Here is a 12,565-nt window from a genome sequence, read left to right as displayed (position 1 = left end):
TCATGTCTGTTTTACCACTGTTTTATCCTGGTCAGGGTCATGGTGGGTCCAATTCACTGGGTGAAAGATAGGAAACACCCCGGACAGGTCGCCAGTCCATCACAGGGCCGTTAATATCCAGTGGCTTAAAATGTTCTTCATTCTAAACCCATTTTCAACATGACTGCTTGTTAGAACTTTGGATTTGTATCATATATTATTGTAATTAGTTTTATGTTCCCAATAAATGCAATTAAAAACATTTGAAAGTACTTTGATGGTAACAAATCATAACTATCTACACCGATCAGCCATAACATTAAAACCACCTCCTTGTTTCTACACTCACTGTCCATGTTATCAGCTCCACTTACCATATAGAAGCACTTTGTAGTTCTACAATTACTGACTGTAGTCCATCTGTTTCACTCTGTTCTTCAATGGTCAGGACCCCCACAGGACCACCACAGAGCAGGTATTATTTAGATGGTGGATCATTCTCAGCACTGCAGTGACACTGACATGGTGGTGGTGTGTTAGTGTGTGTTGTGCTGGACTGAGTGGATCAGACACAGCAGCGCTGCTGGAGTTTTTAAACACCTCACTGTCACTGCTGGACTGAGAATAGTCCACCAACCACAAACATCCAGCCAACAGCGCCCCGTGGGCAGCGTCCTGTGACCACTGATGAAGGTCTAGAAGATGACCGACTCAAACAGCAGCAATAGATGAGCGATCGTCTCTGACTTTACATCTACAAGGTGGACCGACTAGGTAGGAGTGTCTATTAGAGTGGACAGTGAGTGGACACGGTGTTTAAAAACTCCAGCAGCAACGCTGTATCTGATCCACTCATACCAGCACAACACACACTAACACACCACCACCATGTCAGTGTCACTGCAGTGCTGAGAATCATCCACCACCTAAATAATACCTGCTCTGTGGGGGTCCTGACCATTGACGAACAGCATGTAGAGAAACAGATGGACTACAGTCAGTAATTGTAGAACTACAAAGTGCTTCTATATGGTAAGTGGAGCTGATAAAATAGACAGTGAGTGTAGAAACAAGGAGGTGGTTTTAATCTTATGGCTGATCGGTGTATACTTATACTACACAGCTTCAGGAAAGGCTTTCTGCAAGATTTTGGAGTGTCTAAGAAAATCCGGGACTATTTAGTCAAGTGATTAGTTGGATGGTCAACCTGCTACCAAGCAGCGTTCCATGTGCTTTGCAGGGTCATGCTTTTGTGCCTTCCCCGAGCGTGTTCTTGAAGGTATATAGTTTCATTTAATACACAATATAAGCAGTGTGTGTGACCTTCTGGGCATTTAGTGTCCCTTTATTTAAAACGCACACATCTTAGGCACAAAAATGAATAAATGAAGGTTGTTTTGAAGCTTTAATTTTAATGTTGATGAATCTTGATTAAAGCATCATACAAGAGATTGTTTAAATAAATAGGACTGTATATACACCGGTAATTTAAACATTTATAATACAGTATGACGTCCTCACATAAAGGTTAACCAGCATGTCCAGTTCTCAACAGATCATGAAGTGTTTTTCTGTTCAATAAAAGCAATTACAGCAAATCACAAACAAATCTCCAGTTTCACAAACACGCTGCTGATGTTCCAGTTATAAAAACACGAGTACTTGGGTAAATCTGAGCTGTATGTTCTCGGGCGGGGCGAGTCTGAACCCGCCTCCATCACAAAGGCTTCGGCAGCGAGACCGATGCGAGCAGTTGCTCTGCGGATGTGTGGATTTGCATAGATTGATTAAATGAATGTAAACCAGAATCTTCGTACACGATACAAAGTCGGAGAATCAAAAGCGGACACCGACCCGGAGGATAAAGTAGAAGTAGAATGATGGTGTCCGTACTACAGTAGTTGATTGTCACGTGTGTGTGTGTGTGTGTAAAACACAAAAGAGCACAGCAATACTAATCAGCACACAATAATAATAAAAAAAATAAAAATAAAAGCCGATACATGTCGTTTTATGTCAACTTAAAGATAAGGCCACAAAACCGAACCCACTCTTTGATTCCATTGCTGATTTTCCTGAGTAATACATCATATGAGCTTATCAAAGTATCATATTATCAGTAAATAATATAATAAACAGACCTCATAACTATCTGATATAAAAGGTATAAAGCTCGTTTTTTATTTATTCGTATACGTTTTTTGCATCCCCCCCTCTGCCGCATACACATGCATGCAATCGGTGGCCAGAGAGCCGTATGGCGTACTGATAGCCACGCTTTGCTATTTCATGACCCCCCACTCCTTGTGCACATGCCTGGAGCAGCCAGCAGAGGTCGCACTTGCTGCCGCATTCCCTTCCTCCCTCCCTCCGGCGCAGTCATTTGTGCGTGTTGGATGCCCAGCCAGGTCGATAACACCCCTGATATTCGAGCTTCCCTTTTACGTACAAGTCACTAATACACACAAGTCAGACAACCAAAGGAATAAATAACACTGCCCTTGACATCACTAGGTTACACCCTTGTTAAAGTGAGGAACTGGGAACTGACGGGTTCTGGTTCTGCCAGATGATCATGTGGCTGCGTTCCGATCTCTGTGGGACTCCTTCACCCGTTCCATCACTGACTTCATCTCCTACAGGAGCGAGAACATGGGTTATTAATCTCACTCTGAACACACAACATGTTTCTACACTCACTGTCCATGTTATCAGCTCCACACTGACATGGTGGTGGTGTGTTAGTGTGTGTTGTGCTGGTATGAGTGGATCAGACACAGCAGCGTCCACTCACTGTCCACTCTATTAGACACTCCTACCTAGTCGGTCCACCTTGTAGATGTAAAGTCAGAGACGATCGCTCATCTATTGCTGCTGTTTGAGTCGCTCATCTTCTAGACCTTCATCAGTGGTCACAGGACGCTGCCCACGGGGCGCTGTCGGCTGGATATTTTAGGTTGGTGGACGATTCTCAGTCCAGCAGTGACAGTGAGGTGTTAAAAACTCCAGCAGCGCTGCTGTGTCTGATCCACTCATACCAGCACAACACACACTAACACACCACCACCATGTCAGTGTCACTGCAGTGCTGAGAATGATCCACCACCTAAATAATACCTGCTCTGTGGGGGTCCTGTGGGGGTCCCGACCATTGAAGAACAGGGTGAAACAGATGGACTACAGTCAGTAATTGTAGAACTACAGAGTGCTTCTATATGGTAAGTGGAGCTGATTAAATGGACAGTGAGTGTAGAAACACGGAGGTGGTTTTAATGTTATGGCTGATCGTGTATGAACGACATAATATATAAAAGTTCCACCCGCTGTTCCAGCTACAATAATATCTGTCATATGTTTTGAACTCCGGGCCAAAATGGAACTTGTGTGGTGATCGTTCCAATTTTTTATATTTTTATATTCCTAATGGAACAAACGATGTGTCACCAGGGTTTGGGAGTCCTGGCTAGCTACTGTCCTTTCACACCTTGTCCATACAATTTGCTAACCCTTTCTGCCATTCTAAAAAATTCCTGCAATGATTAACTAAGGGAAACCTTGACTAATATTAACATTACATTTTAAGCACATATAAATATTAATCTACAGTGTGATTACGACTCTGTCTGGTCTACAGGACTATTCGGTTAAAAGCCGGGCACTGCAAAGTAGTGTGTAACTGTCTGGCGCCATCTAGTGGCAGTTCAGTGGGATTGCAACGCGATTTACAATCGTTACAATACAATTTGAGCAATTGAGGGGGTGTGTGTGTGTGTGTGTGTGTGTGTGTGTGTGTGTCCGCCCGACTCCAGCACGGACAGATCTGGACCTACTGTAGACACAAAATGTGCAGAACCGGCACGACTTACCGATCCGGAAGTTGATGTAGCCCTCACCACCGCTGAGAATGAGATGGGAGGCAGCACCGGGTGTAGATGCAGAAACACTGCGGCAGCCTAAACAGATCCCATCAAGAAATGTATTATATATCCGTCTAGTCCATAAAATTCCAGTAAACAACAGTAAAAATATATACCTATTAATTATATATACACTTCTGTTAAAATGTCAGTCTATAGAACCTAAAGATGGGTTACAGCTTGATTATCCATTGGGTCAGTACACACCAGATTAGTGATCAATACAGACCAGACTGCAGGACCTTTAATTAATATTTGTATAAAAAATATAACACAAAAGTCTCCAATTATTTATTTATTATTTATTTTAATTTAACATAATTTATTTGTTTAATTATATTTTTTAATTATATATATTTTAAAAAAATGATATTTTAATGTATTTTGTTTATTTCATTTATTTTTATTAATGTTTTTTCTATAAATGTATATTCAATATTTAATTTATTTTAATTCATGACTATATTTTAGTTTATTAATTTAAATTTATTAATTCATTTTAATGTATTAAGCTCTCCATTTATTTAAGTTAATTTTATATATTTATTTAATGTATTTTATTTTAATTACTGTCTTTATTTATTTCAATTTATTAACTCAATATATTTTAATTTATTAATCTCTCCATTTATTTAAGTTAATTTTATATATTTAATTAAATAATTTTACTTTAGTTGTCTTTATTTATTCTAATTGATTAATTCAATTTATTTAAATTTATTAATTCCTCCATTTATTTAAGTTAATTTTATATATTTATTTAATTAATTTTACTTTAATTGTCTTTATTTATTCTAATTTATTAATTTAATTTATTTTAATGAATGTATTTATTTTTATTACAATTATATTTTAATTAATTAATGTATTTTTATTTTTAAATTCCTATTATTTTATTTACTTATTTACTCATTTATTATAATGAATTAATTTAATTTTAATTTATTTTTATGTATTTATTTATCTATTTATTTATTGCAAACCTGCCTGGGCGTGGCAGACAGCCAAAATATCGTCCAGTGGCCTTAGCAATCTCATCGAGACATGGACAGATTCTGGATGCACGCCACTCTTTTAACCAATAAGCACAAGAAGGGTGAATGGGACACACCTGAATGAATTTGGAACTCAGATCTGGAACTCGGTTGTCGTGTTTTTAGATGCTTTACTCTTCCACATCTTGGACATTTTGACTAACGATTGCTAACTGAATTGCCGTAGTATTGCCAGGACGTCTCATAGTGCGGTTTAACCAGTAAACGTGAGGCGCTAGAACGCTACACGGATTAATTGATCTCTGAGCCGTCAGATGATCTGAAGAATCTCTAACATCAGAAAGCTTGAATGTCATAACTGAGTCTCACAACGCCAACACACCTACTGGTTCCACTTCCTGTATGAAACATTTCTAGTGACGCACCTGGAGCTGAGATGATAAATTTAACAGCTTGGCGGTGACCGTGAAAGCAGAGCTGAGCTGAAGCCAGAGAGCAGTACGGGATGGAGGACTCAGAACCTGACAGAACAAAACAGTTCATAAATAAATACATGATTAATCACAGTCTGTGAATCCACTCGTATTTAAACACATTAAAGAGTCCTGGAATTAAAATAAAGATAAAACAGGAACTCACTGAGAGACAGTGGGATGGAAAATATAGCACCACTTCCTGTGCCCACCCACAGACGCCCACAGATCACAGACATGGCAGAAATCTGGAGAGATGAGAGAGACAGGAAGGCATTTCCTATAAAAGAGAGAAACACAGACGTTCAACTACTGACTGATTAGAAACGTTTAGTAACATCAATGCAGAATAAAAATGTGTCTAAATCTTACTGGTTCCCTACATTATCACCAATACAGACCAGATCAGCACAGATCAGACCAATACACACCAGATCAGTTAACATAATGTATTTGTTAATTATATATTTCATTTTAATAAATGTGTTTTAATTATATTTTATATAAATTGTATTTATTTATTATTATTAAGTATTTTATATTAATTAATTAATGTACTTTAATTCATTAATATATTTTAGTTTATTTTATTAATGAATTTAAATTAATGTATTTAATTTATTGTATTAATTAATTTTTTATTTATATTTATTAATTTATTCGTCTCTCTAAGTTAATTTTATATATTTATTTAATAAATTTATTTTAATTAATGTCTTTATTTATTTCAATTTATTATTTCAATTTATTTTAATAAATTTATTTATTTAATTATAATTGTGTTTTAATTAATAAATTTATTGAATAATTGTATTTTAATTAATTTATGTATTTTTAGTTTTATTAATTAATTCCTATTATTTTAATTTAATTATATTTTTTATATACTGAATTATTTTAATTTTAACGTATGATTATAGTAATTATAAATAACTGCCAATTATAAACAAATAAATGTAAATCATTATAAATTATTACAATAATAAAAATAAAAAAAGCCAATTATTAATAAACAAATGCCAATTAAAAACAAATATTGTAAATAATTAAATCATTGCTAAGTATAAATAAGTTCTAATTATAAATAAAAAATTGCAAATTATAAACAATAAACCAATAAATGCTAAATTTAAATAAATAAATGCAAATTATAAATAAATAAATGCAAATTATAAACAATAAAAAACCATTAAATGTTAACTACAAATAAATAAATTCAAATTATGAACGATTAAACTGGCCAATTGAAAAATACAGTAGAGAACCGAACTGTTTGATATGGGAGACGTTCCAGAGCCGAGGTTCCACTGTATAGTGAAACGAGAGTGTGTGTGTGTGTGTGTGTGTGTGTGTGTGTGTGTGTGTGTGTGTGTGTGTGTGTGTGTGTGTGTGTGTGTGTGTGTGTGTGTGTGTGTGTGTGTTAGTAACAGTGTGAAATCATTTCAGAGCGGTTTGCTTAGTGGTGCACTGCAACCCACACAAAGTACTGCAAGAGTAAGTCATCTCAGGTCATCGGCTTCTTCATTTTATGTTTCCCCCTTTGTTTTATCCTGGTCAGGGTCGTGGTGGGTCCAGCTTTCCTGGAATCACAGGGCGTGAGGTAGCGACACACCCTGAACAGGCTGCAGAGGCCAATCACGCCTGTATGCGGACGCCTGATAATAATACGATCATTATTATCCAAAACAAGTCAGATTTACCTAAGGATTTAGTAATCATGGGCGTCAGGTCAACTTCCTGTAGCGGCCGTCCAGTCGTCCAATCAAACAGCCTGAGGCAGGGATCCAGCCGACATGAAGCCCAAACTCCACTTCCTGCCGGACACAGGAAGCGAACCTGCTGCTCACTCCGATGCGACACCATGAAGGATTTCTACCAGTGACAGAGCAAAAATAAATAAATAACAAGGTAACGGCGATCTCCTCCTCCCACGCCGGACGTTTCGGACCGTACTGACCTCCACTGACTGATTCTGGACATCAATCATGAAGACTCTGTTCCAGTACCCCACCCAGAGCCGGCCGCCCCTCGCCAGGACGCAGCGTACGGGCTGCAGCGGGGACACGCCCAGAGAGAGAGACTTATGAGACTGGAGGTCCCATCCGCCTGAGATACAAACCGGTTTTAATACCATTAAAGATGATAAACTTTAATTATAAACAGAGCGTAAAGAGACGCACCGGAACTCTGACTGAAAAACGCCAGCATCCCGTTACCCAGTCCAGCGATCACATGACCTGGTGAAAACCTAACAGGATAAATAAATATTAGTTTACGAACTGTAGCATAAAAGCAGAAATAAGAAAGTAAAAGAATGCAGAACTCACGTGAGAGAGTGAACGCCCTCGGAGAGACTGATGGACTGTAAACAGCGCCTCTTAGAGGCCGAGGCGGAGTGAACAAGCACCCTGACGGAGGAGAAAAACCAAACAACAGAAATCAGAACTGCAACAGAACGACGACATCAAATATATAAAAACCTGCACTCCCAGATTACTGAGCCTTAAATTATAGATGTGAGTGAAGGGTCACGCGTGGACAGAACGTGAAGAACGTGTAAAAGTGCAATGTTAACACAAATAATCTTAAAAAAGGACTTTAAAAACGGTAATTCATTATTATTAATAAATAAAAAAACGCTATTAGTTAAAGGTTAATATTATTATTATCAATAATAAAAAAACAATTAATAACAATAAGCTTATTATAACTGTTAATGTTATTAAAAGATTTAAATTATTGCAGGATTAATATTATAAAAAACATCAATATAATTACAAAATTATTATTATAAAAAATTTATATTGTTAAAAGATTATTATTATTAAAAACTAATATTATAGTATTATTATTATTATTAACGATTACTATTAAAATATTATTATTATTATGGTTAAAGATTAATATTATTATAATATTATTATTATTATTATTATTATTAAAGATTATTACTATTAAAACATTATTATTATTATGGTTAAAGATTAATATTATTATTAATTGTTAAATATTAACAGTATTAATAATAATTATTATTATTCAGACTAATATTATTAAAATATTATTATAAAACATTATTATAATTATAAGATTATTATTATTAATAAAGACTAATGTTAAAAGATTATAATTTATAATTATAATTATTATTAAAGATTTATATATTAAAATATTATTATTACTTATTATTATTACGGTTAAAGAATATTATTAACAAATATTTTAAAAATGTATATTGTTAAAAATAATTATTGTTATTAAATATTAATATTAAAAATTTAATAATAATAAAGATTACTATTGTAAAAAATATTAAAATTACTATTATAATATTATTAAGAGTATTATTATTATTAATAATAAAAAGATTATTAATAAAAGATTATTATAACTGTTAACGTTATTAAAATATTTAAATTATTGCAAGATTAATATTATAAAAAAACATTAAGTTTATTATTATTAAAGATGAATATTATATTATAAAAAGATTTGTGTTCATATTGTTAAATATTAATAGTATTAATAATAATAATTATTAGAACGATCATTATAAAAATATTATTATAAAAACATTGACATAATTATAAGATTATTTATATTAATAAACTATACTATAATGCTAAATTAATAAAAGATTTGTATATTAAAATATTGTTATTACTATTATTACAGTTAAAGATTAAAATTAGAAAATTATTATTATTAAAGATTACTACTGTTAAAAGATTTTTATTAAAATATATTAAATTACTATTATTAAAAAGGATTCTTTTTAAAGTTCCTATTATTATTATTATTATTAATAATAATAATAAAAAGACTACTATTATTAAAACATTATTAGTTATATTTTAAGATACTACTACTACTATTATATTTATATATATATTATATAAATACTAATATTTTTTTTTTTTAAAGGCCAAGACCCAATCAGCACTGAATGCCCTAGAGCAGTGGTTCTCAAACTTTTTAGACCAAGTACCACCCATTATCAAACCAAAAGTTCCAAGTACCACCTATGTTTCTCATCACAGAACCACATATGGCACACATTAATTAGGTGTGTGTGTGTGTGTGTATATACAGTATATTAGTGATGGGAATTATGGCTTCTTGAAGGGAGTCGGATCTTTTCGGCTCGGTTCCTTTTAAAGAGCCGTTAAAAAAATGGCTCTTCGTTCTTCGGGAGGCGCTACTGGGGGTAAACTATAAGACACCCCCGTTATTAATATAAAATGTTGCTACCTTGCCTTAAATGTATTCCTAATTCAAACAACACTTAAATGAGAAAAAAAGATTTATTTCAAAAGGAAAAAAAACCACAGGGAAGAGACAGACTGTGGTTGCATTTCATTAAGTTTCAGAAAAATCCTCTTTTGTACAGAGATGTGACTGTGTTTGTTTCTGCTTTACAACATAAGCACAATGAAATAACCAGATTTAACACAATTAAACAAGTTTATAGTTTATTTCTCAATTATTTGTCATTATACTACTAGCTCTAGCTTTCTGCGTGTGTGTGTGTGTGTGTGTGTGTGAGTATGCATGCGTGCGAGTGTGTGTTTATGTGTGTGGTGTTAGTGTATGTGAATGTAAGTGTGTGTGTGTGTGTGTGTGTCTCGCTCGCTCTCCGTGATACTGAAAGTGCAGCTCTTATTACCAGTTATAATTAATTCCCTCAACTGATGCGAAGCTGAATGGGTGGATTACAGTCGATAAGAACCGGAATCGGATCGTTCACAAACGACTCATCACTAGTATATCTGCAGTTACCACTGACCATTTCAGTGAGTGCGCCTGTTTAGCGGAGCAGCCTTGTGATGTCAGGAACGAACTTGAAGTATAGACGTAATGAAGTACGGTGTCTGCTGCGTAGCCCCGAATATTTTAAAAAACACATTCGTTTTAATTAAACTGATTTTATTAAAACAGAATTATAAGAACTTTGAAACAGATTTTATTAGTAATTTACACATTTTGTTTCATATTTTTTTATTTGTAATTATTAAATTATTTATTTTTTCGGTGCATGTAATTACTTTTCCGAGATTATCTGGCGTACCACCTCGTGCTGCTTCACGTACCACCAGTGGTACGCGTACCACAGTTTGAGAACCACTGCCCTAGAGGCATCCCTCAGACATCACTGTATTAAAAGTCAGCGAGCTTCTGTCGTGTTTATAACCAGATGAGCCTCAAGTCTCAGTTATGGGAAGTGGAAGCCGTACATCATGAGTGGACATGATGAGTGGACGTCGTGATCTCTGGGCCAGAGAGGAAAACGACAACCTGAACCCAAAGTTAAAAACCTGTACATGTGTGAGGGGAACCTTTAGAGCTGAGGGGAACATACTAAATTATTCACATCCCTGCTTATCTCGGCAAGACGACGCTGAGCCACTTTAAGCAAGCGCTAGACTGGCCTGGCTGCAGTGTAATAGAACACGTGCCAGAATCCTGCACAATCTGGTTATAGCTTGATGGTTCCGACAGGATCGCCACAGATTATTTATTTATATTATTTATAAATAATAAAACGATACGCTGAATGTTCCTACCCTCCATCCTGCGTTCCAATCCACACAGTTCCAGAAGTTTCACCTGTAGAGAGAAGCGAGTGTGAAGTGTTAGGAGCACACACACACACACACACACACACACACACACACACACACACACACACAGAGATAATAACACTGAACAGGAGGTGTAGTGACTGAACTGACCAGTAGGAGGCACCGCACAAACGCACAGAGCCGGAGAGGTGGGCGGGAGGCTGAACTGATCCAGAATGGTGTTGGAGCGCGCCGGGTCGATCACGGTGACGTCACTACTGCAGGCGGGGCCGGTGATCGCCCAGACGGAGCACTGACATCGAGGAGCACGGTTAGAATACGAGGAACGATACGGCGGGTGTTAAATACATAAATACTTCATTTATTTATACCTAAACGTCCTAACATCTAATGAAACACAAAGAACAAGGGTTCAAGGATGGAAGTTAGAACGTACGTTCTGCTCTCCTGACACCTCTGGTGGGACGGTGACAGCGCAGGTCAGCTGTAGAGAAGAACACAGGAGTTCTTATGGAGCATTATGTACGGTATAAGACACTTCACAACGGATACATGAGCACAACGTGAGGAATAAAATCACTAATGAGGTTTACATTCAGTTTTAAAATCTCCTGTGCTCACTCGCTCGACCCCACACTCGACTCACTCACTCGATCTGACCCCACACTCGACTCACTCACTCGATCTGACCCCACACTCGACTCACTCACTCGATCTGACCCTACACTCGACTCACTCACTCGATCTGACCCCACACTCGACTCACTCACTCGATCTGACCCTACACTCGACTCACTCACTCGATCTGACCCTACACTCGACTCACTCACTCGCTCGACCCCACACTCGACTCACTCACTCGATCTGACCCCACACTCGACTCACTCACTCGATCTGACCCCACACTCGACTCACTCACTCGATCTGACCCTACACTCGACTCACTCACTCGATCTGACCCTACACTCGACTCACTCACTCGCTCGACCCCACACTCGACTCACTCACTCGATCTGACCCCACACTCGACTCACTCACTCGATCTGACCCTACACTCGACTCACTCACTCGATCTGACCCCACACTCGACTCACTCACTCGATCTGACCCTACACTCGACTCACTCACTCGATCTGACCCTACACTCGACTCACTCACTCGATCTGACCCCACACTCGACTCACTCACTCGATCTGACCCTACACTCGACTCACTCACTCGATCTGACCCTACACTCGACTCACTCACTCGATCTGACCCTACACTCGACTCACTCACTCGCTCGACCCCACACTCGACTCACTCACTCGACCCTACACTCGACTCACTCACTCGATCTGACCCTACACTCGACTCACTCACTCGATCTGACCCTACTCGACTCACTCACTCGCTCGACCCCACACTCGACTCACTCACTCAACCTGACTCAACTCGACTCACTCACTTCATCCAACTCACTAACTCGACCTGAATCAACTCGACTCACTCACTTCATCCAACTCACTCACTCGACCTGAATCAACTCGACTCACTCACTTCATCCAACTCACTAACTCGACCTGAATCAACTCGACTCACTCACTTCATCCAACTCACTAACTCGACCTGAATCAACT

General features: G+C 37.0%; 2 protein-coding genes across 2 annotated transcripts in view; one reads left to right on the top strand and one right to left on the bottom strand.

Annotated features, from left to right (window-relative positions):
* Positions 1-224, top strand: part of LOC134310701 (transmembrane protein 238-like) — an 857-nt gene extending 633 nt beyond the window's left edge. Inside the window, exon 1 of the mRNA XM_062992328.1 lies at positions 1-224. This exon is cut by the window's left edge and continues 633 nt beyond it. The gene's annotated coding sequence lies outside the window, so the exon portion shown is untranslated.
* Positions 225-1,377: 1,153 nt separating this feature from the next.
* Positions 1,378-12,565, bottom strand: part of si:dkey-17m8.1 (C-Jun-amino-terminal kinase-interacting protein 4) — a 43,307-nt gene continuing 32,119 nt past the window's right edge. The window contains exons 19-29 of the mRNA XM_062991469.1: positions 11,383-11,430; positions 11,097-11,238; positions 10,929-10,971; positions 7,692-7,772; positions 7,545-7,612; positions 7,322-7,470; positions 7,065-7,236; positions 5,531-5,644; positions 5,317-5,412; positions 3,846-3,932; positions 1,378-2,615 (exon numbers count right to left, since the gene is read on the bottom strand). Of these exons, the coding sequence (XP_062847539.1) occupies positions 2,506-2,615; positions 3,846-3,932; positions 5,317-5,412; positions 5,531-5,644; positions 7,065-7,236; positions 7,322-7,470; positions 7,545-7,612; positions 7,692-7,772; positions 10,929-10,971; positions 11,097-11,238; positions 11,383-11,430 (1,110 nt within the window). The 3' untranslated portion in view covers positions 1,378-2,505. The remainder of the gene's footprint in view (positions 2,616-3,845; positions 3,933-5,316; positions 5,413-5,530; positions 5,645-7,064; positions 7,237-7,321; positions 7,471-7,544; positions 7,613-7,691; positions 7,773-10,928; positions 10,972-11,096; positions 11,239-11,382; positions 11,431-12,565) is intronic.

Source organism: Trichomycterus rosablanca, chromosome 3, assembly GCF_030014385.1.
Source record: "Trichomycterus rosablanca isolate fTriRos1 chromosome 3, fTriRos1.hap1, whole genome shotgun sequence".
NCBI lineage: Eukaryota > Metazoa > Chordata > Actinopteri > Siluriformes > Trichomycteridae > Trichomycterus > Trichomycterus rosablanca.
This window is presented reverse-complemented; position numbering and strand designations above follow the sequence as displayed.